Here is a 27,631-nt window from a genome sequence, read left to right as displayed (position 1 = left end):
AAAAAAACATCCGCCAGTATTAAGACCACTTGGAAATATCTTCGGAAGCATTAGGCAATCATTATTGCACGGAGAGGTATGTGCGCTTTGAGACAGATGGGCATGACCGCGGAGTTTTAATGTCATGAATTTAATAAGAGCAAGCAAACCTGACATGCGGGACTGCGCGAGAGAATAATTAAACATTTCCCCTCGTCAAACGTCCCGGCGCAATTATTCTTCGTGAGTGGGCTCTGTCCACGAGGAGCATTTAGACCGATCTTAAAGCACTGAAAGGATGTGAATGCTTGCCAGTACTGTGAAGAAAATGGTTTCAGCTTTGTGTTGGGACTGTTTAGATCCGAGATTAGAGTATTGATCTGTGATTGTGGACAACCCTCCCCCCACCCCATCCCACCTGTCTGGGCATGATGTTTTGAATTATGACACAAAGGAGGATATGGATCCGTCACAGTCATGCAGAACAATCCTTAAAACATGCGATGAGACGTCCTTCATCCCGGGTCTTCAGGCGGTCCCTCTGGTGTCAGTTATAGGGGAGGAAGCTCGGGTTCATTCCTGCAGCGTGGATCCGGGCAGCTCGTTGGTCAGTGTGTGCCAGCGCTCCACTTTCTTGCCCTTGTTCTTCAGACAGTCTATCCAGTGCTGCAGAGTGTCTCCCTGTGAATGACACCCTAAGGATACCCCCCCTTACAAAAGCAGAAACAGAGCAGACAGTCAGAGGTCAAGAAGAGCAGGCACAGCAAGCTCCAGCACACAGCTTCTGAATATGTCTTGTATTGTTTTGTATTCCATTTTATTTATAATAGACGTCTAAAACACAGAGGATCAACAATGAAACCTCATGTTCCAGGCTTTTAATGGGTTTTTTTTATTCTGATCAGGTACTAATTAGACCTGTACATATTTTTTTACCTTTGTCTAATGAAGTGTGTTCAGATTGGCCATTAATTGTGCTAAAAAATTAAAACGTCAGTAATGTTTTTTCTTTCTTTCTTTCTTTCTCTTTTCTTTTTTTTTTTTTTTTTTAAAGCTTAGGTAATGGGTTGGGAAAAAACAGCATTGTCCAAAATACACCCGCAATAAAAGACATTTGCATAACGAACAATAACCGAAAAAGCAGAAAGACTTCAAGCCGGATTGGTTTCTAAGTAAAAAAGGGGAAAAATGAACACGGCTGAGTCAAGTTCCCCTGCAAACAGCCCATTGTGAATGGCTCTCCAGTTTTAGATCTAAGCCCCATCTTGTTTTTCACATGTGTTGAAGCACCTAGAGTGCGTATTATTTCAGGTCGGGAGATGTAGTTAGTTTGACTCATGAGCTTGGAAAGTGTGTATCCATTTCCATATGAAAATAATCCTTAACAAATGCCATTGTTCCAATTTGAGGAACATATGCCCACAACCTGACTGCCCATCTGCTTCAGAAAAATACCACAAACTGTATTTTTATGCAACATTTTCACAGTAGAAGAAGGTTTGGTGCTGAAAGTCTTGAACTAGGGCATGTTTGTCACTGTTTCTGTTCAGAACTGTTATCCACAAAAGACGTTTGGTTTGCTGGTGTCAGGATCTCATCTCTGCTTTTACCTATGATGTTAGCACAACAGAGTCTGAGGTCAAGGTCCTCAGCTGGAAATAGGTGGAGTGCCCACTCTGGGTCAGCGAGAGCTGAGTGTGAAAGCAAAGCTGTCGGTGAACCGCTCGATCCACGTTCCTAACATCACCTGCGATCACAGGCTTTGTGTAGTGACCGAAAGAATAAGATTGCAGATACAAGCGGCAGAAATTAGCTTCCTCCTACACGTGTCTGGACTCTCTTTTAGGGAAAGGGTGAGGATCTCGGTTATTTGGAAGGGGCTCAGAGTAGAGCCGCTGCTCCTCCATATTAAAAGGAGCCAGTTGAGGTGGTTCAGGCATCTGACCAGGATCCCTCCTGGAAGCCACCTAGATGAGGTGTTTCGGGCATGTCCTACAGAGGATGTCCCGGGGTAGACCCAGGACATTACACCTCTCAGCTGGCCCCATTGTCCCCCATAGAGCTGGTGGACGTAACTGGGAACACTGTCTGGGCATCGCTGCTAAGACTGTTGCTCAGAAAAACAGCAGAACATGGACGGATGGACGGACATCTTCATGTGATTTGCAAAATAAAAATGTAGAAAAATGCCAATGAAGAATTCAAACTTTTTACCTTAAAAGAGATTTAAAAGTGGAAGTAAATATAATCAAATGCAAGAATCTTAGGCTAAACATCTAAAAATGACCTGTAGCCTCACTCGTGGCATGAACTTACCTATGAAGTCATTGGATTTTCCTAAATCATAGTCCCACACGGTGACCTCCAGCGTCTTGGTCGCTAATTCTGAGAAGGAGATCTCATAGAAAAACTCCTGAGTAAAGACAGAGTGAACAGTCAGAAGATCTCGAGTCTCAGAAAACCTTTAATGCAGCTAACTGGTTGGAGGATACATTTAAAGCTTCTAAATGAGCTACGCCTTCGCTTTCAGTCATTACTGAAGTGGATGATGCGTACCTCATTAAACTCCGGGTTGAGAGTCTTTTTAATGACCGCTGTTTTGTGCTTGGATTTCTTGTGAACGTCTGGCTTCAGGTACCTGTGACAGAAGAATGTTTTACCGTCGTGTATACGATTCATTACTGTTCATATGTCAAAGCAGTGGAAGAAAGAATAACAGTCACGGCTGTAAAGGTCAGAGGAGGAAATCATGATTTTTCTATAACTGTTGAGGAAGAGGAAAGAGTCAGTGATTGCTGTGTTACTCTTACTTCATTCTTTATTCTAAATGAATACACCATATTGAAGCGCTACTAAGCATTAGATCAGCTGATTATTATTTTTTGCACTAATCTCGCCAGCTGGTAGCTGTAGCTTCATATTGAACAGACAGTGATATCAGTCTTCTCTAATCCAAGTCCCCCATCGATCCCCTGAAGGTTTCATGTATTATTTGTTAAACCCACAGAGGGGACTGATCAGTATGTCCTTCACCAGCACAGCACAGATTGTAAATTCACAGCCTCCCTTTGCGAGCTGTCATTAAATTCTCGGGATATTTTTAAGCCAGCTGGAAGCAGCGTGGCAAAAATCTCTATTCACATTTGCTTTCCACCCACCACCCACAGCTCAGGCTCGAGCGTATGTTCCCACACACTCTCAGACACAACAAAGCATCTGGGAAGATGCTCCCGCCAAAGGGCAAAGATGTGAGCACGCATCCAAAATGAAACAAGATGCGTGATGTGTTCCTGTGGATGTGTGAGGGATGCATGCGTAGGTTTGGTGCATGTAAAGCGGGAGAGAGAGAAAACCGGAGTTTGAAGCATAACGGGAAAAGGGAAGGGAGATTAGTATGTGCGTGAGGTGAGGCGAGCGTGCTGGCATTTCTGCGTTTGTGCGCGTCCGCGTGTGTGTGTGTGAGCGTGTGAGATGGGAGGTTGTGGAGTGTTTTACTTATTGCAGAAACAGCCTCAAAGCCAGAACCAGCACTCAGGAAAACACTGACACGAGACGAGGGGCGATTTTTAAAGCTCATTTGTCCACTTTATGTCAGTTTGCATCATTCAAAACAGATACAGACACAAACAGACACACAGTGACACACGCAGTCTTCATCAGTGAGTAATGAATCTCCAGAGGACCTCTCTGACAACAATAGCACCCACATCTGGTTTTTTTTTCTAATCCTGGACCTCCTCATGATCCAACGCACCCATAACATTAGATCATGTCACTGCCTTTCAGTCAGTTTCAAGCCTGTCAATACCCATACAGTCTCATAGTTGTCTTATAGTCATCGTGATGAATGAGTGACACATTTCCCAGTGGCCTCTATTTGTGTGAAAAGCTGCACTCATCCCTCATCGTTACCTGATGTGAGGTTAACTCGAGCCATCGATCACTCGTGAGTGGCAACAAAAGGTGATTTATAGGGTCTGTATGAGCCAAGAGCCAACCTGAGGTATTAAGGTGTTGAAGGAGGGAGACGAAGATTGTCCTGAAACGAGGATCGTGACATGTGAGTCCATCAGTCTGATCTGTGTCACGTGTTTTAATTAAATGTATGCATTATTAAAAATAATTTTAAAGACTTGATAATTAGAAATAAAGTCCTTAAATATCACAGACAGGTAGCTAAAGAGATGACAATTTGTTTTAGTAAAGCTGATAACGTATGGCATCACAACCACCTGCAGCAAGTACAGATGTGTGTGTGTGTGTGTGTATTTCTAATATGAGTTACTATGAGGGCAGTGATCTGAGGTTAATTGATTAGCCTGCAGGTACATTTAGAGTGACAGCCAAGATTTGAATCCAGTCGAGTGCAATTCATATTATTAACCAAGGAAATCAATACGCTTACTATATCTCTTTCAAAATGATAGGTTAGAGGTGTTTATGTTTTGGTGATTATCACCTCCTGCACCAATATCACAGTATTCCAGGCAAACATCAAAGGTTTATGCCTCAGCTTTTGTTTGTCTGAAAGTCGCTAGTGAACACGAGTAATATTCAAATATCATAAAAGATACCATGTGACGAGTGGATCTTTTGCTCCCACTGATAGTCGCTAGGATTAGGTACCTTTTCATATTCAAACAGATACCTGGAAATTTGTACTGTACAGTTTTTGTGTGTATGTGTGTACTTTCTCATGGTGAAATAATAAATTGCCAACTTCATCATATAATTATTCTCTTAAAAAATAAGTTTCTGCTTCTATATTTAAGCATTTTGTTATTTATTTCATACATTATACACACCATACAGAATAAAACCTTTGTGTTTGACCAGGTGTTTCACACAGATTAGATGTGTTGCTATGACCACCTTTGGATTTTGCATTTAAAATATTTGTTGTCTGAGCAAACTCGCAACACGAACCTTTGACGAGTTCTAATTTCAGTGATCTCAACGTAACATTCACACATTAAGTTTTATTAAAGTCTTAAGTGATAACTTGATGAGGAAGTCACCTTGGATTTTCAGATATATGCGATAGAGAATAAAAGTGTACAGTCAGTAGCAGCCAGCACCATTTGGTTGGTATGCTGAAAAGTAGTGAATACTGTACCCGGCCCCATTGATTCCTCGCCTCTAAGCAGGTATGCGCCCACTTCGCAATGGCGGTGTTTATTTTCCCATCTTTGCTACGAGGTGCTCAGTTTTTCTGGTATTCTCTGGTTTCTGGTTGCCACCTCCCTGCTGAGATCTCTTAAAATTTAAGGGGTTACTTAAGCAAACTGCTGAGGCTTTGTTGCTGCTGTGGGTTGGACCATCGAGAAATAGGAATGGCGTTTCAGGGGCGGTTCAAGGACATGGAGGCTTGGTCTAAAGTATTTTGGCTCTTCATGAAATTCATGACTTGATGGCGTGCTTACGTTTTAACGTAGGGGTCGGAGAAACCGTTGACGTCCATGGCTGCCAGATGGGCGCAGCGCTTGACGCCCACACACAGTCCGCCACGAGCTCTCTCCTTGGCCTCGCCCTTCAAGTCGCCATCGGTGGATGGCGGGAGGAACTGGAGGCAGAGCAGCAAGCGTCCTCTCTCCTCTAGACTTCTCTGCTGCTCCGTCTCCCACTGAAAGAGAGAAACAAATGAAAATCATAGAAACGCCAAACGAGCGGCCTTTGTAGTTCACACATTAGTGACTCGGCCTAAGCTTCAGGGTCAATAATGAAAATGAGGCAGCAGTTTTGTTCCACGACCTTCAAATCTGCTGCAATCAATGAGGTTTTTTTTTGTTTTGTTCTGCTTTTTGCATTATGTGTGATTTTAAATGTGCAGTGTAAGAATTAGCAGCTGACTCCGGCCCTGCTGAGCCTTTCACTAACTTGTGGCTTATTGATTGTTTTAGAGGCCCCACGACTTTATTGTTTTTTTTTCTCCCTTTTGTTTTCATCACCGTTATTTCTAGCCACAGAAAGCAGCTGTTTACAATGAAACAGCCCGATAAGCTCGATGCATGCTCCCTGCAGCACTAAATGACATACAGACAGACAGTCAGCGGCAAACTGGTGAACAGAGTGGTGTGTTTGGAAGCAAAGGAGCCAGATTTTCCCTCAGGAGTGAGTGGAGAGCTAAACAAAGCTCTAAGGAGTGTTAGGACTGGAGTGATGGACTGTAACGGTTCATTAGTGATTTTTCCTACCTTGAAGCTGTTTCCTGCCTTGGTTCTAGGCAAAGCTAACAGTGCAGACTCACTGAAACATGATTCAAATGAACGCTCATGTATTGATCTGATATCCATGACTGATGTATGATCACAAAATCAGGCTCAGTTTTGGAGTATAGTATAGCTAGTTCTCCTTCTCTCTTAATGGCCAGCTTGTGTTTCTCACCACATTCAAGGCTGTTCAATTAGTCCGCCTGTTCTCACATCTTTCAAACCCGCCCACAAATTTATTTCCTTCCCATTTGTCTGTCGCCCTGCGAGAAGCTGGCTCCACACTTGATGTATGTTGATTTCCACCTCCCTAATGAGCTGCTCTCTATCGATCTGTGAAGGTCCGAGCTGTTTCCTTACCAGGTACCCGGTGCAAATTATCCTCACTAATTACAAGTTTTTTTAAGTGCCCTGATTGCTGACGACAGATGGCAGAGTGGTTGTTGGTCTCAGAGAGAGACACAAAACATGGGAGACAGGAAAGGCAGCGTGGTGACAAGAAGGGGCGAAGCTGTTGAAACAATTTAAAAAAAAAGGGAGGGCGGATCTCGAAGGAGATCAGTATGTGTGACATATTGATCTCCTTTGCTGTTTCCACCTCTTGCCTGAAGATAAGACTTAATGAGAGATGGAGAGATATTACAGGAGACGTTTAGTGGAGATACAGTAATGGTAGATCTGTGGTGCACCAACAAAGACAGCTTTTGAAAATCAATGCACCTACAGCGATGCAAATCAAAAATAGCAAATGCTTCTTTCCTATAAATACCGTACATGTACTGCTGCTGCTGGCCATGAGGGTGAGTCATGGGCCCGTGAGAGCGCCGTCTTCCCTTTCTTCACCCTCGGTTGTTGCTTTCTTTCTTCCTTTCATCTGTCACTTTGAATCTATTCTGTTGTTCCGCTTCTTGTCAAACGCTTTGGTAACTATTTGATGTTGTCCATAGAAAATACAAAAGCCGGGAGCGACCAAGTAAAATGACTTAGAGGCTGATGTTTCACTTTGTCCAGGACGGGTCTTTGCCGTTGGACTGAGAGCGCTCCTGAAGTTTGTATCTAAGCTCTTTAGATGAGCTCAAGTGTTAGATGAAAGTCAATGAGCTCTTTAGGTGTGCCTGCTTAAATAGGAAAGCTACATCCAGGGATGAGCATAAAGTCCACTTTAAAGCAGGACTGTATTACCAGTAGCCTGTGGCGTCTACTTTAGCACATCGTCGTGTGTTTAGTAATTAAACAATGTATTTTAGCCAGAGTGTAGTCAGTGCATGATATTGGCCTAAGTTTACTTGCAAGAAGGGGCAAAGGTAGCAACCCAGAGCAGCACACAAAGACGTTTATTTAGGATTCCTTTATCATTTGATTTAAATACACTTGATACTCCTAAGTGTAGTTTTTCAGTGTTTGGGGTGAGTGTTGTGAATAGAACTGCTTTAACCCCCAAATTCTTACCAAGTAGTTTTGGAATCTAAACTAATCCAACAGTAAAGGTAAAGAACGAGTGACGACAAACAAGTTGCACAGATCCCACTTAGGGGGGAAACCGCAGTGGTGTTCTACCAAGCGAGGTTAGTGGGTTTAAGTGGCTCTTTTTCCTGGCTGAATCACTGTGGTAGCTGTGCTGAACACATAATCCGGTCAGGTTCCAAGTTTCCAGCAATCAGCAGGAAGTTTTTACTGATTCTTCTGTTTACAGCATGTTTTAAGTGCAATATTGATTCTCTATCGGTTGAATATGTCTCATGTTTAGCGTTTAAAAGTATCCAGTTTAAAGTTTCAAAGCTGTAATGTGCAGCTGTCATGTCAGAAATCCACAGCAGCACCGAGATCGCTTTCATCGATGAAATAATTAAAGTGTCTATTTTACCACCCAGCGTGATGTAACCCAGATTAATGACTTCGCTGCAGCATTAATCTCTCGTTTTATTTGTAACAGTGATCCATTTTACTGATAAGATCTCTGGAGTAGGTGATACTCACAGGGATCATTTTGTGCCCAAGAAGAGTCATGTGACCTCTGCAGAGAACCCAGCTTAACAGAGAAAGCTGATAACCACCATTGTGATGCCTGTTATCTCCACCTGGGATTTGTGGTCTTGTCAAACATAAATAAATCCTGACTGTGCTGAACGTCGTTGGTAGTATACCTCTCTAGTTGACAAACTAGAAAATTTAAAGAAATTATAGTTAACATGAATATACACAAAATACTGTACAGTGCACTAGTTACAGCAGACTTTCAGCAATTTTTCACTCCTGCTCAGAAGACTACCCTAAACCTTGTTCTTCCAGTTCACCAGTGCAACTGTCCAAATGTCCACACACCTATAATCGAGAGATATTTGCAGACAGTGAGGATAAGAAATACTGGAAACATAAAGTTTGGCTGCTCTCGATTGCGTCATAGCTCGACTCTTTTCCTGCACAGCTGGGATTCTGCGTCTCATATCTGCGATGTAGCTTTCACTTTTTGAGGGTTGTCAAACACACAAACAGATCGGATGAAGAGGCCGCTCGGAGGAAACATTTGTTCTGCTTCATTTCTGCTGCTGTAAGAGTTTAAGTGAGAATTTTCAGGACGGATTCGGTAAACTCGACATTTAACGGCTTGTTACACGGTTGTGTTCCTCTCTAATTTACAGACTTGATTAGGAAGAATTGTCAGCGTTCCTGCACTCCCCCACCCCTCTGTCTGGTGTGGACAAGGAGGCATGCTGCATTTCAAAATTCCCCCACGCGAATCAAATCTATTTAGCCAGGAGCTGCTCATTTTGGCCTTTCGGTGTTGCAGCTGTCACTGACTGACTAAATTTAGGGATAATGCTTTTTTTTCCCTGGTCATTTAAAAAACAGCTTAGGGCTTAAGGGGTAAAAGTCAGTGTGTGCATGTTAGTTTAGTTTATGCAGCTTTTAAAAGAACAAATAAAAAAGAATCATTCTTCAGCTTACAAATGAAATTTTGATTGGATTCGAAATAACGTAGCTCTGCTGAATTATTTCCACTCCGACAGCTTTGTTTGCTTTGTTGTGTAATTATTTTCAAAGATAATATTTTTTATACTGATAAATTGGATAGAAAAGTAAATAAGTATTAAGCACATGTACTTCTGCTCTAGCTAACTACAGATAAATATAGATCACTAACTTTATAGAGGTTTTTTAAAAATGTATCACTACCCTGCTTCTAGTTTAACACTAAAAATGCAAATGTATCAGGAGGTCACTTCGCCCTGTTTTGGAAGTGGAAGATAAAAAATGGGTGTTGTTCTTTAAGACAGGATGAAAAATGGACTGAGGGGACAGACAGGAGGGGGGTCATGTTGAACAGAACAGACAGAGGACTCGGGGTGTTCACCTCTCGCAGGTAGCAGGAGATTCCTCTCAGGGCTGTGCTCATCGCAGTTGGTGAAGGCAGCTGGAGTCGAGCAGAAAAAAGAAGAGAGGTAAATATTGAGGTGGAGATGCCTGAAAAGCAGGCAGGTTGGAGGAGCAAAGAGAAAGGGACGGCTGCATCGAGCGGAGAGGGGAGCCACTTTGAAAATTACATTCCTGACACAGCGTCTGTTCGCGGGATGACAGAAAGGCTTTAGCGTTTGATCGCAGAGTGGGCACCGGCCTCAGAGGGCCAGTCCAATACCAGCAGCCTTCCCCAGCTCAGAAAGAACAAAACCCAGCGCCCTCGCAACCCCTTTTAACACCTCTGCCCCCGACCCCTGTGCACACCCCCGCCCCCCACTTTTATTTTTTAATCCATTTGTTTCTCATCTCTCTGGCTTGCTCTTGCTGTCTATTGACAATTCTCCGCCCCCCCCTCTTCTCCTGCTCTTTCTCCTCACCTTTTATTCTCCCAGTGTTTGCAGCTTTTTTTTCTTTTCCCCCCACATGTGACCCAGTTGACATTTAACCTACATGAAAAGCTATTTGTGGCTCATGGGAGTGGAAATCAAATCCACTTCTTTCTTTATCAAGTATTTGTAATTCCAAGGAGGCACAAATCATCTCAGACTTCACATAACGAAATCATCAATTTCCAGAGGTTTTGGTAATAAGTAACATTCAAATTACTAATGATAACAATAATAATAAATTTGCCAACTTAGTCATACATTAAGAAATGCTTAAGTGGCAGAGTTTTTAAAGAACTCTTTTGTTATTGAAGTAAAATATAAGTTATACAGTAAGCTGTAGATAAGTAGTTATTATTATGCTCACTGCTGCTGTCTTTTATTTCATTACAATAAAAGATACAATTTTAATGTCTGTTCAGTCAGGCAGTATCTGTCAATTTAAGCAGGAAAACTGAAGATTTGCTCTAATACGGTTGATGTATTGAAGCATAAGAATATTTTGAGAAAATTATCTGATCGATGTAGCGAGTGCTCTGATGCTCCTGGATGAATCCCGAGCGCAGTGGTTTTATTTCCAATGATTTTTCCGAGCACAGCAGCTCATTAATGCCGTTCTGTTTGCGGACAAAGCGTTCAAGTTTGCTAGATAAGATCATTACGACAAGTCGGAAAATGTAAATAATTGATGAACTTGCAGCTGCTGTGCCACAACCTGATTTATTGATTTATTTTCAGCCAGTATGGATCAGTATTATCACTGTACTGTTAAACTAAGCCAAAGGAAACACGGTGACATTGACCGTGTGAACCTTCAGCACATCTTAAAGCTGAAGTTTTTACTAGTTACATGCAGGCTGGCGATACTATCATACTGAATGATGCTGCGCAATAATACGATGTTGTTATCTACTTTGCAGGAACTGTTTGGGAGAGGCCTTTTTTCTGTGTTCCTATGCACAAAGTGAGCTCTAAAATAAATGGGCTGCCCAGTTTGTTGTGGAATACGTTGCCTGGCTGGCACCGAGCCCTGACCTTCACCTTCTCCCACACTTGTTGGATGAATTTCAACAGCCACCGAGAGCCGCGCTTTATCCAACCCAGTCATTCAGATTTAAAACTAGGTGGAAAGAGTTTAGGGTCTTACATTTTTAAATGTAACTTTTTTTTCATAAACATGAAAAACATGGGTGCAGATTTGCCATCAGCATTCAGTATTAACATTTGAAAACTTCGAGGTCATTTTTCTAAATCATTAGCGCATCTTTCTTTTCTTTCTCCCTAATCAATACCTTATAGCGCTCGGTCATTTCACACCATGCGCTGGCAGCTGGGATAGGCTTCAGCTGCTCTGCAACCCTTAACGGGCCTTTTTAGAAAATGGATGGAATTAATGCTTAATAAGTTATTGGATTTTTCACAAACTGGCAATACAGTTTATTTCTATAAATGCAGTTATTGATTTATAAATCTAAAGATGGCACAGATGTTGCACAGCCACGTTGCTTGTTTTTTAAATTTAAATATGATGAGACCTAGATGTGTGATATTCATCCAAGTGAAATGATACATCGATCAGGCACAACATTAAAACCACTGACGGATGAACTGATACGGTTTATTATCTCAGTACAGTGCAGTTTTCTGCTGGGAAACTTTGGGTCCTGGCATTCGTATGGAAGTTATTTTGACACCTATCACTCACTTGAAACTTGCACACCATCCACACCTGACAGTGGCGCTCCCCGATGGCAGCTGCTCTCCCAAATAGGACATCCTGTCACTTTGCAAATCTGCCCAAGAATGAGTTGGGGTAACACAATAAAATGCCCAAAGTGACAGCCCAACCCACAGACTCCCATCTGATCCAGCGCCAGAACAATCATGAGTCACATCCTGCAGCACGCAGGATGCACCGCCGGTAGCAGACACCGCAGGACGCCTCCAGAGGTCCTCTGTCCGAGACCCAACTGGTCAAGGCCGTTGTGACTCACATGAAGGGGTTGCTACACAATATTACAGATGGTTTTATTGTTGTGGCTGACCGGTGTGTGTTACCCTCTGTCATCACCTCATCCCCTTCTTTCTCTGTGCACCCCCCATCTTTACTCACAGCTGTGAGTCAGACAGGATGCCTCAATAAATACTGCTGTACCCCCTACTGTAGCATTCATCTCCCTTATACGCTTAGATTTTCCTTTTTCCTAGTTTTATAGGTTCTGTCTTTCCTTTTTTCCCCTCTCCCCCCCGTTCTTCTCACAGGAGGTGGATGCTCCAGACAGATGTTAAAGTGTTTGGTCTGGTCAGGCTTCACACGGCGCAGGGCCACCCGAGACTCCCCAATGAACTCATTATGTGTCAGCTTGTCTTCGTCGCACACGGACACCCTGGGAGTGAGAGACAGGGAGGGTATGGGGGGGGGGTAAAGAATGAGAAATGAGGAGAGAACGATGGGCAGAGCACGAAGCATGAATCAAAATAAGAGTAGCTGGTTACTGCAGTGGCATAATAGGGCCATTGTAGGTATGGAATTCAATTACAGAGCTGGGTGAAACAATCTATTTACGAGGGGAAAAACTATAATTCTGAAATTTTACACATTTTAAAAGAAAGGCTTAAGAAAACACATCGCATCACTCTGCAGGTGGATCAATGTCACCGCACCACAGACGCTGGTGAAAGCACAAGAAAAAAGGGAATGCCGCATCCACATGTTGGCGCAAATAATACCTTTGCAGCTGTTCTTTGTTTCTGATGCTCAGCATATAAATGAGTATATTGTTTTCTTTTGAAGAGCATTAGTTCACAGTAACATTTCTGCAAAGTCTGGATGATAATGGCTAAAATCACAAGGATTTCTTTATTGGAGAGTCTTGTTTCAATAGGCAGTGTTTGGACCAACATGGAAGGCATCTTTACAGGTCTGAACAGCACTGTGAAAATTTCTTTAGCCACACCACATTTCTTAAGACTTTGCTTCCAAGGAGACGGGATGTCTTGAAAATTCTTAAAGTGGTCTTGAGAATAGTTCTCCACGCTTTCTGAAGGTCTATCAAAGGTTTTCTTTGGACATTGAAAATGTGTGAAAAAGCAGCCAGTGTATTTTTTTTTGTACCTGGTCATTTTTAGAGGATTTATTTTTTTGCTAAGCCACTTAACAGTGTTGTGTCTACACATAACAGACAACTTAGCGAAGCTAGTAACAAAATACTTTCAGGGGTTTTGACACTAAAAGCCTGTCACAAATGCATCATGTGTCCCCATTTCTTTATTCGAATCTATGAAACACAAAGAGAACGCTGTTTGACAGATAAGAAAATATTTTTGTACCAACAAAAAACTTTGTACCGATTGCCAAAAAGCACTTGGACCAAAACTTCGCATATCTCTACATGCTGTCAGGGCGTCTTTAAAAAATATGTGGAAGCTGGACTGCATTTCAAACTGCGTTTCAGGCAGTGGTGTTGGCCATCTTGTCAAAAATGATGGATGCAGAAAAGAACCATCTGAAAAGCATGAACAGCTTCATTTTTCAGCATGACAATGCTCCCAAACACAATGCAGCACAGTAAAAGCATACCTGGATAGGAAACCGCACAGTAGCGCACTATCAATCATGGATTGGCCTCCCTAGAGCCCAGACCTCAACCTTACTGAAGCAGTGTGGGGTCATCGTGACAGAGAATATAACAGAAGGCAGAAACATCCAAAGAAGAGCTTTGAATGTCCTTAAAGGTGGTCACACCAAATACTGACTGACAGCATTTATTACAAGATTGAATTTCTACATATGCTTGCACATGTTTTAACAAGTCACTGCACCCATTTCTCATTTTCTGAGCAAAATATAAAGAAATGAGGGGTGAGTCAAGGGTTTTGCATAGTATTGTATAATATCTGAGATAATTCAAAGTTTTACTAAAAATAAAAGTTTTTTGTTAAGTCATCATCTGCCTCCCCACCACCCTTTTTATTTGTTTAGACCTACAATGACCCTGATATGACAGAAAATGTAAAGTAATCAGAGGGAGAGTGCTTTTTGTGTGTGATGGAGTGTGGTAGTCAAACACAATATCATGAGTCATTTTAGGGAAGGGAAATCACTGACATAAACACGACCTGAATAAAGTAACAGAGTCAGAAAGTGACCGACGCTACATGTAAATCAGGCCTGTGTGTGAGTGTGTGTGTTCAGACTAGAAGTAATTACCATTTTCCTCCAGCAGGAATTTATATAATGTGAAAGTGCATCATGCTAGGTTACGTCAATCCATATTTATGGGCCTGGCAAACTTTTACACCTGCCATAATAGTGCCTGAAATAAACTAGTGGGCGGGTGGGGAGAGTGGAGTGAAGGAGATGCAGGGATGCTGTGTCTGTGAGGATTTGAGTGACGTGATGAAAACAGGCTAGTCTATTTAAATGAACATGTGAAGTGATATGTTACAAGCTAACTGAAGCCCAGCACCTTTTCTCTTTAATTTATGTAAATATGAATGAAAGACATACAATGGGAGGAAGAAAATCAAGAAAGCGATCGGCCACAGGAGAGATTGGTATATAAACATGCTGCCTCCCCATCTACTGCTTCATTTGACTTCTTACTAAATTCATAACCACAGGTGTAACGTTTGTCTTCAGTTTCTGATAATAAAAGACAATAATCTGTTAAAATACCGAGAGTTAATATCTAGTTTAGTGACTTAAGTTTCCTCAATCTAAAACATTGAGTATCAAAAAGACAAAACTAATGATGAAGAGAGGGGGGGATGGGCGCAGATGAGAGCAGCAGCTGGCGCTAAGGGGAGAAAGATGGTGTAAAACAGCTCGAGGGTGAAGTGGTAAGTGAGAAAATGATGGGTCAAAGAGGGAAGAAAGATGGAGCCATTATAATACCAGCTGGATGTAAGGCTTCACTTATAGGACATCAAGTAATAAAAACATTTAAGTGTCATTGTGACAGCTCGTAATTACTGACGCATCAGCCATCATCCATAATGTGAACCCAAGCAGGGGGGTGAATCTGATCTACACATACCAGCATCACCTTATATACAGATGAAGTCTCATTGTGACTGCCTGCTGTCTATTTCCGGCTAAAAACGTAGAAAACGTTATCAAAACCTGTGACTTTTTGAGTCAAACATTGATAAATAATAAGATAAAATAGCAAAATGTTTATTCTTTAGTTCCACATACTTTTCTTCTTCTTTTTTAAACCAAATTGAGCTTCAGAAAAAAAACCTTAATTGGCTTTTGGGCTGTGGTCCTACACACGGAGTGTGATAGCGCATTCATTTGAAATGACCACAAGGAGGCGACACCTGTGGTTACAAAAACAGTTGAGCTTGATTTAGACTTCTGCGGGATGCCGTAACCGCAACCATCCACGGCATTTAAGTTGTTGTGGTATGCGTTGACCGGATGTGTAGTTACATCACATCAGGTTATGTGGACGGTTACAGCGTAGGGTTAAAATGAGTTTCCCATTTCTGCGTAGTTAGATATTTCCTGCTGAGGCATAATTCTCTCAATAAACCCACCCTGTTGGTCACTTTGCGTGCTGCTAGTAACGTCATCATAGTCACATCCTTTCAAGTTCAGTGTTTTGGTGCTGGTACTCCCTACAATATGCTCCTGAATGATCAGTGTCCCCAATCAGACAATACCTTCACATCAGCACTAGTTAGCAGGAGAAGTGGTCAGTTTTTTAACACTGTTGCAGCATCCTGCTCTGTGTAATCTGTGAATCTGAGTTTCCTGCTGATATGTCATTAAAATGGCAGTAAAAACTGACACGATCCTAAATACATGTCTTCAATCTGGCTGCGACAGCAACACAAGTTATAAAAGAGAGGTACAAGACCGGCAACTTTGTTATAAGGTGACGTTACGATCATGCAGAAATCTGTGGTAAATGGCCCTTGACTTTTCCTTTTACACTTTCCTGATGAGTTATGGACTCAGTCGCTCATTTCGAGTGGGAAAAAAGCCTAAGGTGTAAATTTTGTTTCTCTAACTTTCAGAAAGATAGATCGTGCAGAGAGATGTGTGATTTCACAGTCAGATCAACTCCTTGCTGGGCTAATCTAGTTTCAAAACACCAAGATTCTCATGTGGCTTAAAAACAGGATTTAACAAAGCAACAGGTGACGTCACAGCAGCTACATCAATTTCAAATCATCATAACAGGATAAGCTGTGCAGTCTCAGCTTGTTGCAGGGCAACACCTCCAAAGCTTAGTGTCACCTGATGCTGGCGGCTATAACAGAGAATATTGTAAGTGGTGTGTGAGGAAGTGGAGGCAAATAAGAGGGCGATATGTATTATACTAAAAACAAACCCTTCTCAGCCGCCTATTGTATCTATCCTGCTCTCCAGCATGGCGACAGCTGTTAGTCACCAAGAGCGTCAGCCATCATTATTTTACTGTTTAATTCATTGTTGGTCTAAATATATGATTTTTTCCCCAGACTGTAGAAAAGAGAAAACATTGATCTGGGCAGCACAGTTTGTTTCTTTGTGGGCGATCACTGACCATCACCTCATCAGGTACAAAGGATATGGGCGCTAGCTACTTAGCACGCTAACTCTGGTAGCTATCCATGTAACTACCGTAATGACATTGATACTTTTTTCCTGTTTATGTAGCTAAGTAATTTATAAAATAGTGATGATTTCTTCTTCTGCACGTTGATTTTGCATTTTCTTATTGTCCCTTTTAAAAGCTTTCATTTGTCACATTATGGGTCAGTCACACTAGAGTTAAAAAAAGTTTTCCTAGCAACTGAGAAAAACTGGTGGTTGCCCAGTGACTGCATTAAATTTTTATTTTAATGTATTTAATTTTTTTAGCTTTTAGACTAAAGTTGCTGCCCCGCAATAACTTTGTCACTGTTTGTGGAGGAATTTCTCTTTCAGACCTATGAGGTTTTGGCTTGACCCTGAATATCAGAGGCAACAGCTTTTTGCTGATTTATACCATTTACCTTCTATAGTTACACAAACAGATCGCATGTAATTGCCAACTTGACCCCATTCAGTTGCAAACCAATGGCATCTCATTGCCAGTTCTTTGTCGTCTTGTTCCACTAAAGTTGCTCTAAAGACGGTAGCTGAGTTCGAGTGATTGCAGACCTGGTCTTTATCTTCAAATATTTCTAATCCAACAAGACCAGAGGTTCATTGCACAGACTTACAGCAATTTTGGTTGTGCCATCATCTTGAAACACTGTTTTCCCCAGTGTGACTGTAGCATTAGCTTGTTTTGGAAAAATCAGAAACTCTTAAATTCTTAGGAGCTGACACCAAACGTGTCCACAGTGACTGCTTGAAACAATCCTTTGAATCTCGTGCTCTCAGAAGTTTGTCAATTTTAAAGACACTGTATTTCACAGATCGATGGTGACATGTTTCCATGTTTACCTAAGTTCAACTTCCCATCTCCTGATCTTTACATGTCTCTGCTGAATTAACACTGCCAGATTCTCTAATTTCCCTGGAGAGATCATCCGTCGATCCTATTTAAATCCCACTCCCATGTGTGCCACGGCAAAGTTTTAGTCACAGGCAGAAACAATTCGCAGCTTTCGTCACCTCTAGAGGGGGGTCAATGAAATTAAAACACCCCGCGGAGCTCAGTCTGACCTCAATCTGTCACTGCAACTTGGATAGAGAGAAAGCAAGGAGCCAGATTGAATGAGAGACAAAGAGAAAGGAGTGGTTCAGAACGAGTGAGGGGAGATCTTTTCTGATCCTGGTGGACAGGAGAGTGTGAGGATGGGGAGGAACAAAGGTGAAGAGGATCTCAGTGGAGATGGAAACAGAGAGGAGCAACATGGCAAAATGGAGAAAGGCAAATAAAACCAGGAGCTGTGATTGAGACGATGATAAGAAAATCCTTTGTAAAGCACGGGTCAGCTTTGCGATGGGAAATGATAAACAGAAAGGCAGGGCATGAAGAGGACAGAAATAGCCTTTCCTAGAGCAAACATTTACCGGAGTGTTTTGCGGTACATGTCTTCCTCGGTGATTCCACAGTAGGTGAGCGTCTCGTTCCACATGGGATTCAGCGTGTTGCGAACAGTCTTGGTCTTCAGTTTATTGGCCTGTAAGTGATGGGCAGAGAGAAGAACACATCAATTTAATGCCAGGCTTTGTCGAGGAGAGACAAACGGAAAACAACCTCCGCGAGGAAAACAAGTTCAGTTCCTACAATCTACAAGGTCATTTTGCCTCATTGCCGATTTATTGGTCTGCACTTTAGTTTTCATTGCATAACGCTAAAAAATGCAACATGAATTAAATCTGCACTTCAGAGTCCTTGTGACACGATACTGAAGGCATCTTTCATTTAGGGACAAAAACTCTGTTCTGATAAGAAAATCAGACCTTGCAGGCGCCTGGGAGCAGATGCAGCTTGACGTAGGGATCGGCCAGACCATTGAAATCCATCGGCTTTAGACCCTTTTCAGAAAAGATACAAGCCATGTACAAAAGAAGATCGCAGTACAAATGTTCAACATTTAAAACGACTAACAGACTAAGACTTGAAGGGTTCTTTCTTCTTCTTCTTTTTTTAATCAGTAGAACAAAAAACACATGCTGTTGAGTTGTATCTTGGTTCAGCTGCAGTGGCTCTAATGGAGTTTTCCGAGTTCGGGATTTACCTTTGCTCTGAGGACTGTGCAGTGCAGGGAGCTGGTGGCTTTCTCGTACAGTAGGTCAAACTCTAGCGTCCCCAAAGAGGCTGGAAGGCAGTTAATAAAAAGTCACACACACACACACACACACAAATCTGCGCCATTTACTTTGGTAATTGCTTTTGAGCTGATGACTTTATTATCTGCAAAACAGATGGAGAATGATGGCAGGGAGAAACACAAACAGCAGATGAGAAGGAGAAATTGAATTCGCTCAGACTTTTATGAAAACATCTTTTCTTTGTTTGAAAGGAATACATAAAATATTTCCCTTCTTGTTGGGAGTTGATAGAGAAAGATTGAAACTGCAGTGCATGTACTGCAGACAGCAGCTGGGTGGCTGACCTCAGCATAAAGCATGGAAACAACCTACACTGCTTCTACCCAAAAACACATAAAAACCCATCTCCTAGCAACTCTTAAACTGAATGACATGTCTTTCATTCATCCTTTGTAATGCTATTCCCGTGTAGAGGTTGACCTCTAATGTAGTACCCGGAAACTTCTACAAAACTTTATACTCAAGTCTTGGTACATGTTTATTAAACGATCTGTCCTTTTTTATCCTTGGTGGTATTTTTCTTCTGGTGGTCTCCGAGGTCCCTGTTAGATTTACAGTCTTACTTTTCATGACTGTATTTGTAGTTTCTGGTATTTTCTGTTTTGTTCTGAAGGTTTTCTTGTGTTGTTTTAGTTCCTGTTTTTGATGCTTTCTAAACCTTTATCCTTGTATTTAATTGCTTCCCACCCCAATAGGTCAAGGAAAGGTGTAAAGGGGAATTTATTGGGACTTGCACAGAGAATCCCACTGCATTTACATGAGACGCTTATATTCCTCTAAAACTACATGGTCCTGAAGATGGAGAACAAAAAGCACATCGCTCTGCACGCTTTTAGTAAAAATAAGACCACAGCCTCCTTGCAACTAAGAAAACTGAGAGGTTTCTTGGTGACAGAATTGAATTTTTTAATATTTATGGACTCACTACAAGTAGCTGCAGCGACCAGCTGGTTCGTCAGAGGTTTATTGTGCAACACCCTCAGCCTGCAAGGCTGCCTTCCACCAGGCAACGTGGTGATTAAAAACCTTGGGACTCTCTGCCAAATAGCTGTGTTCTGGTTACTTTCTTATATAAAAACAAGGTTGTCAAGCACCTATGTCGTTCAGCAATTAAATCATTGCCCTGCAGACTGTACCTCAATATTAAAGCAGGAATTTGTGAATTTCAGATCTTTGAGGTTCTGGCTGGACTCTGAATGCTTGTAGTTTATGTGAATCTACCGATTTAGCCAATTTATTGCAGTTAATTGCAAACAAAATTGCTATTTTATAGCCAACCTGATGTACAAAGGTTGCCCTGAAGATGGCAACTGACTGTGAGCGATTGCATGACAATGAAATTGCAAGTTCATTGCAGATGTCCAGCATAATTTTGGTCATGTTGTGGTCTCAAACTACTGAATTCACCGGGGAACTGTAGCTTTAAAAAGCCAGATTAATAAACTTTGATATATTCTGAGGTAATCTGATAAGGAAAGTTGCTTTTTTTTTCTTACAATAAAGTTGGAGTCCTTTTGCAGACTATGCATGGAGCACTTGCTGCAGTGCAAAGTTCTTTCAATATTTCAAGCGGTGAAATGATCCGCAGTAAACCAGATGTGCGCTGACTTAATTTTATTTGCTCTTAGATTAGGTTGCTTCAATGAGACTTCCAGGTGACTCACTGTTATCATCGCTGTCACAGCTGTCGATCTCAATGGAGGTGTCCATGCTGCTCATGGCTGACAGGGAGCCCCCTCCCCCCGTCGCTCCCGGTAACTGTGGCGACAAAAGGCCACTGCTCCCCCCTCCTCCTCCCATGGGCCCTCCAGCTTGACCTGTGCTGCCAGGGCTGAGCGTTGTGGGCGCCGCCACCTGATTGGGCGAGAGTGGCTCGGAGAAGGAGGAAGTGGGCGAGAGGCGAGGGAAGTAGGCAGAGATTTGACGAATGGGGCGTATGGGGCCCGGGCAGACATCGATGGCCATGTGCTCCTGGATGGTGATGCCCAAACGTTTTCCTTTTCGCACAGTCATAGGGCTGGAAAGGAGAATATCACATTAGTGTATGCACACAATTTTGAATTGCTTACCAGTGTAGAAAGAGTGAAGACGGGCCTTTTCTTTTCCTCAGCACTGAGCTCAGTGAGGTGTTTGATTACAAACAGTCTCTGCTCCTCTAGGATTTTCATTTTCAAGAACATATCTAAGGATGTTTTTTCCTCACAGTGCTTTCCTGGTGAAAATCTTTCTAGTGTAACTGGAACAGTTTTAAAAGATGACATTACATTTAAGATGTGCATACATTTGCATTTCAATTAAGCAGATCTGAATAAACCCAACCCTATCAGAGAGGATAAAAGATAATGGACAACGGGGGTCTCCTCCATATCCTAATCATCCTCAATGAAACAGCAGTGTGTGTGAGAGTGTCTGAGCATGCATCTTATCTATAAAAAGCTTTTCAGAATGCTCTGCAGACACAAAGGTAATTACATAAATCTTTACAGGCTGAGATGGAGAGAAGATTCCTGATGATTATATAGTGTTGTGGTTCCAAGGAGTGGAGCTGACCACGAGGCTGATGTGGCTGCTCTTTTCCCAAAATAAAAAAAAGAGGGGGTGGACAAATATCTCATAGCTTTTGTTTTCTCAGCAGGGCTTGAGGGGCCATTCTGTCCTCTGCAGCGAACTGAAAATCCCCCCCTGGACTCCCATCGCTGCTTTCTCTGCATTAATCGATTGGAACTGAGAAGTTAATATTTGCACTTACTCCGTGTTTGCCGTGCACGCCGAGTTCAGCGAGATTTAGAAACATAAAAATGAGAATTCAGACAGGGAAAGCTTGGTGTTCTGTTTAAGTATTTTTCATGTAATAAATTCTTATTTTAAGCTCATTTTCAACGTCTTATTGGATGAAAAGTAAAAAGCGAGACTGTCTTCATCTCTCCCGGTTACCTCTAATAGCCTATAAAAACATCAGAGTTTCTTTAAGGTTAAACATGAGAATAGAGGCATTTTAATTATTAATTCAGACAGTACACCTCTTTACATTCATCCCTTCTAAAGAGCAGATGCCAGTCTTCTATAACACAAATTTTTAGTGAAGGTCTTGCATCAGATTTTGTATCAAATTCAAAGGACTCGACTGAATATAGACACATTGCCACGAAGCCCTCCTTTCTCTGTGAAATTACTAGTTATGTAACATAGAAAACTACTTGGATAAGGTCAGTATATTCAATAAGCTTACTGCTTTCAAATGGTTTCACCAGAGAACTATTAAAAGGGTCTGAAATTACATGTCACGAACTGCAGACAGTATGAAAAATTGGACGCAGCTTCTGGGTCAGAAAAGTGGAGCTGTGGTTGCAAAATGATATCTAGTTGTATAGAAATCTTTGTGGACATGGCCCTCACGCCGTGTCCACCTGTGTAAACCCTTTGCTGAAAAGTTTATGGGCTCAGTTAATTATTTTGGGGTTATTCCGAATGAAATATTAAGTCAGTTTGTACATTTTAGTGAAAATCTCGTGGGCCTCACCCAATCTTATATTTTTTTACTAAAAAAATGCAAAAGAAAGTGTTGTATTGAAAATTTTATGCAAAAAACATAGACAGCACAGGCAGTTGGTTATAAATTGCTAATGCTACCTTAGTGTTAAGGTCTGTGTACGACCCACATGCCACTCTGAGACAAACTTCAATCAGTCTCGTATATTTAGGTCAGTGTAATGAGTAATATCACAAACTGACCACCACCTACTAACAGTTTTAATTCACATTTTATATAAAGAAATACATAAGGCAGCACGGTGGCACGGTGGTTAGCACTGTTTCCGCACAGCAAGAAGGTCTTGAGTTCAATTCCACCATCAGTCCAGGGTCTTTCTGTGTGGAGTTTGCATGTTCTCCCCTGAAAAAGGATAAGCGGAAGCGAATGGATGGATAAATACATTTATATACCTACCTACTTCAAACATGTACCTGCAGTGCCTCCACAGCCCACCAGGGGGCTCCAGCTGCAGCTCACAATCCGATTGTTCAGTCTGACGTCACTAGCCGTGTCTGGGCCTAAACTCCGCTGCAGGTCCATATATCAAACGATCACTATGGCATTACTGAGAGTTGAAAAACTATCTAAAGTCTTTCATCTTTAATAAAATGATCAGCGTTCTGCTCTACCAGGTGTAACAATTGAGTTTAACATCCAGGCATCCATGAAAACGGAATTTATGACATTTAACGGAGTTAGAAGTTAGCAGGAAGTTAGCTCGCTAGCTTCTATCTAAATACAATATAGCACGTCCTGACTGCGGGGTTTTGGAAACAAATTAAAACGTACAGCTCTGCTATCACTTCCAGCATAAATGAAGACAGAAAACTAAACAGCAGTGACGTTTGTAGGGTTACTGAAGTTGGGCTAGCTGGTATATAATGATGTGCTACGTGACTGCTAGCGACACAGCTATGTTAGCATAATATAAACAAGCTAACTTTTTTTCCACTCGATAAAAGTTACCGTGAGTGTTCTCGGTGGTCAGGAACAAATGTAATCGCATGGCAGGATGCTGTAAAAGGACCAAACTTCAGCCAGGAGAACAACTGAGATAATCCATCCACAATACGAGGTTAGTCAGTCATATACTGCTGCATGGGCTGGGCTGTAGTTACATCCTAAGGTTTTAAAAACTGAGTTTAAATAAATGATTAGTGGTAATAAAAGCAGAGGGAGGTCAACAGGGATCACTGACTGTTTTAGGAGCTTTTTGAGATCAAATAGAAGAAAATACATAACATTAAACATGTTAACAACACAAAAGCCATATTAAACGCAGACTACTTTAGACCCGGAAGTAGGATTCGTCGCGTCATCACTGAACAACCGGATAGCATCGATAATACGGTTGACCTACAGTGTACTCATTGAAACGTGTTTTTGATAGCTAGCCGATGAGTATGTGGGTTCACAGCCAGATCTGCTTCTCGCTTGTGACATCTGGTTCTAAATCACCAAGACGGCGGTGACAGAAACGCTCCACTGGGTCACATCACATGCCACCAACAAACATGGCGGAGAAGTGGGGATGTTGAATTTTAGACGAGCCTGTTGTGTCCATATTACCGGAGTCACTAACCATGTATTTATTGTTGACAAGATTTTGAAAAGGACACTCACGGGTGAGCAAAAATGTAGCTACAGCAAGCAGGCGGTTACACTTGAACTGTAGTAAAAGGCTAGCCGACTATAACCAAAGGTCGAAATCAGTGTGAAAGTAGCTACCAAAACCCCACAAAGTCAGAACATTTTTGTACCCTTCCGGTAAAACCACACCCTGCTTTACACTTGAACAGAATCAGACTAGTTGTTTTCCAGCTACCACTCTTTATGCTAGGTTAATGGCTGCAGGCTGTTTTGGGGGTCAAACTAGTAAACAGATCCGTTTCCGAGACTTCTCTCATCAGGACTCCATCATTATGACCAACAACTCCCCTGGCTGTCAGTGGCTCTAAATTTGTTGCCTCTGACCGTTGACCTTGAGTAGAATTGCGGGCACCGAGGGTCACTCGTCATACACAATCTGGTCTCACCGCTGTGAGCGCAACAGCGGGTAATATACACCACAGATAATCCAGCTCTTTCTTGGCCGGCGTTGAAACAAACTGTTGAAGCACGCCGCAGTGTGCCATGCTGCAAACTTCCCTGACTCATTTGACTGAAAGGACTTTGACAGACTTCTGGCTCTGGGATGGGAAATGATGGACATCTTGCCTTTTATAAACCAGCAGCTGTCATGTTTTTGGTGCCACAAGAGCACATTTAATGACATCAGAAATCCTGAAAAACACGGAAAAGCGCCGCCGCTCTGTTTTACTGTTCAATTAAGCAGAGCAGAGATATCCTAGACTTGTTGCACGCAGAGTCAGAGGTAAATCATTTAGAGAGAAAACAAAGCAATAAATCACTTCTGCCCGACAATAAAATAAACAAAACAGAAGCCGCCCACGGGTGAAAATGAACTTAAGAGGTGGATTGCTTGATATTAAGAGGAAGGTGAAAACGAGTCAGTGAGCTCTGAGATGTTGATTGACTAAAATTTATTGATGGATTAATTCAGAAGTTCTTATAAGAAAAAATAAGCCAGGAAAGCACACACACACACACACACACACACACACACACACACACACACACACACACACACACACACACACACACACACACACACACACACACACACACAGTGCCATATCAGCATGCACATCTGCAATCACACATGTAAATATAGTTCTATGAGTTATTAATTCCCCTAAAATTACACACAAACACACACACACCCAGCAGCTTGTTGGAGGGTATTGGCTGATATAATGTGTGCAGTCAGTCCCCCCCACCCCCTGTTTTTGGCAGATGTGGCTGTAAGCTGGAGCAGCCTGAGCACTACCAGCACCACAGGCATCAACAGCAGCACACGTACACCCTAGAGGCCCGGTGGCTCGCAGCTCTCTGGGAAGCAGGAGCTCTCAGGGAGCTCAGGACTGATCGCTCTCACGCTGCCAGCTGGAATCTCTCTCATCTTCTCGTTTCCTCGTCATCTTGTTGCTGAGAAGTCTGGCTGCACGCGCGCAAGATAATAAGATGCCGATTTCAGCGTTACACTTTACAGGTTTTTATGTGCTGAAGCACTACTTTGCATAATTCCTATATGCTGCAGGATAATGTGCCACTGGTTCCCTGCAGCTACACACACTATCCCTACATCTATTAGTTATGCAACCATATACAGTAGAGTATTTTATGCACGGCCCCCTTGTACTTATGTTCATGAGGTTACATAGGTTTCCAGCTTCAAAAGGGGGGGGGAGCGACGCTGCCACAGTCTGGCGGTCAGAAATATTTTTGCGCAACATGCAATCTCCCCTCCTCCCCTTTTAGCTCCTTCACTTTAAATTAGAGTCATATCACAGGCATGGGAGCTCTCTTCTTCAACCTCTGTCTTCTCACCTCCCCTTTCTTCTCCTGCACTCTTTATCTCTCATTATCTCTCCATTAGTCTTTCACAGACACCTTTATTCCACCTGTAGGTGCGTGAGGATTTCTCTGTCTCCCGGCTGGTTTTCGTCTACTTTCCCCCGTGTCCTACATACAATGGGGCCCCTGCGGCAGGCTCCATTCACCTTTAAATAACAAGCTGCTGGCTGACAGGCAGATGGTATAGTACTGTGCTTTCAGAGTGTAGCTGCTCATTAGAGCTTGGTACTCAGCATCATCTACAGCTAACCATCGTGACAGTCGGCACTTATAAATTAAGAGCCAAGTTATTTTCAGGCAGCCAGGAACGGGAAAACTTGAGTGAGAGTGTGACAGGAAGGTGTGAAAGAAAAGTGAAAGAGCAGACACATGCCACATGTTGCACCTCACTGCTGTATGCAGAATGATCTGCCTGGTTTGTGATGCATTAGTTTTTTACCTTAAAAAGAAGCAGACATGCACATGAACCTTACAGACAAAGTGAGCATGCAATGACGGCAGTGGAAGGTGGCCAACAAAACCTAAAACCAAACATCTGAGAAGAAGTGCAGGTGCAATTTAAGAGGAAAAATTAACATTTCCAGCCTTGGCTTTAGAATCAAACTATCTGCATTTCAGAATAAAAGAATAAATACGGTGTCTTACCTCAGTGATAGCGTAAGTGTGAAACTCCTCATAAAAGAAAAAGAGGAAGAAGAGGGGATTCTGGTGTGAAGAGGAGAAGGAGACTAACAGGTGGCGGAGCGGGGAGCAGAGAGTAGGGACAGAGCTGGAGAGAGAGAGGGAGAGCAGGGACGGAGCGAGCGCAGATTAAGATGAAAATGAGGAGCTGAGGGGAGAGAGGAGAGCGGCATGCTGGAGGAGGCAGAGGAGGAGGATGGAAGGAGTCAAGAGGATGAGAGAAAAAGAGAGAGAGGCAGGGGGCGAGTTATTCCTTGACAGTCTGCTACGCATGTGACCATTTCGCCTCACTCCCTCCTGCATCCCCCCACTGTCACACACACACACTTGTTTTTGCCATTTAGGAGGAGACTGCTTTGAAATCTACACATTCCCCTTCAGAATTAAACCAACCTTTGAGAGTGAGGCTGATTATCCTTTTTTTTAATGCAATGAGCAAAACCAACATTGGATTATCCTGATGGATATTTACTAATGTGGAATAAAAACAAAGAAACAGAATCACTTTAGCAGCAAAAAACAGTTTTTCAATTTGTTCTTAACCCTTTAACTGAAACAGCACAGCTGTTTATATTTATGTTATACAGGATTTGATTGATTGAAGATACTGGAAAGTTGTGTGAGCTTAAGCCAGGAGATCGACATGATTTGATTTGTTATTAATTATACCATAATTAGACATTTCACCTTCTCCTTTCCTCTTGAGGGGTTGCTTTTAATCACAATACATCTAATATTGAATATTGAACATCTAAAAATGAGATGTTTGTTCGATTTTTTGTAAACAGAAGCATGAAATTAAAAGATTGAAAAACAGCCTTGTGACTAAGATGATTTCATCTTAGTTAACTTAAACTGTTGGCCATTTATCTACATTTTGGTGTTAAAATGACACTTGCAAATTTTGCTGAAGCATGGCTTAAGTTTGAAAATGTGTTTTTGTTCTAGAATTATTGAAAGAATTTTTGTAAAACCAAAATAAAATAATTTCTTTGCACGATTTAAAACCACAATTAATGACATTATTCAAATTTTAAAAGAAGAAAAACGTTTTATTGCTATAGGTGGAGCAGTGTCATTCCATCAGGGCAAGCAAGACGAGCAGTGCTTGCCCTTTAAAAGCTAAAAAGAGACATCAATTAAAACA

At 42.1% G+C, this 27,631-nt stretch overlaps 1 protein-coding gene across 3 annotated transcripts; it reads right to left on the bottom strand.

Moving 5' to 3' along the window:
• Positions 1–114: 114 nt before the first annotated feature.
• Positions 115–26,851, bottom strand: LOC309713559 (double C2-like domain-containing protein alpha). 3 transcript variants are annotated; one of them, XM_082545286.1, is made up of 12 exons: positions 23,293–23,784; positions 22,741–22,854; positions 20,459–20,811; positions 18,701–18,780; positions 18,423–18,497; positions 18,030–18,139; positions 12,291–12,417; positions 9,541–9,600; positions 5,403–5,602; positions 2,536–2,617; positions 2,296–2,392; positions 115–689 (listed from the first exon to the last, which is right to left on the bottom strand). In XM_082545286.1, the coding sequence occupies exons 3-12, from the start codon at positions 20,805–20,807 to the stop codon at positions 553–555; spliced, it is 1,317 nt and encodes a 438-aa protein (XP_082401412.1). In that variant the 5' UTR covers positions 20,808–20,811; positions 22,741–22,854; positions 23,293–23,784; the 3' UTR covers positions 115–552. The 3 variants fall into 3 exon arrangements, with proteins under 3 accessions (XP_082401412.1, XP_082401413.1, XP_082401411.1); XM_082545287.1 differs by having other exon boundaries at positions 22,758–22,854; XM_082545285.1 differs by lacking the exons at positions 22,741–22,854; positions 23,293–23,784 and adding an exon at positions 26,449–26,851.
• Positions 26,852–27,631: the final 780 nt, after the last annotated feature.

Source organism: Aulonocara stuartgranti, assembly GCF_965226115.1.
Source record: "Aulonocara stuartgranti genome assembly, chromosome: 8".
Taxonomy (NCBI): Eukaryota; Metazoa; Chordata; class Actinopteri; order Cichliformes; family Cichlidae; genus Aulonocara; species Aulonocara stuartgranti.
This window is presented reverse-complemented; position numbering and strand designations above follow the sequence as displayed.

Coding starts and splice junctions, on each gene's coding strand:
- LOC309713559 (XM_082545285.1), bottom strand. CDS start 26,480: ATGAGGAGTTTCACACTTACGCTATCACTGAG. Junction 12,418..18,029: donor ATGTACCGCAAAACACTCCG/GTAAATGTTTGC, acceptor TCTCACTCCCAG/GGTGTCCGTGTGCGACGAAG. Junction 9,601..12,290: donor GTCTGGAGCATCCACCTCCT/GTGAGAAGAACG, acceptor GCTCGACTCCAG/CTGCCTTCACCAACTGCGAT.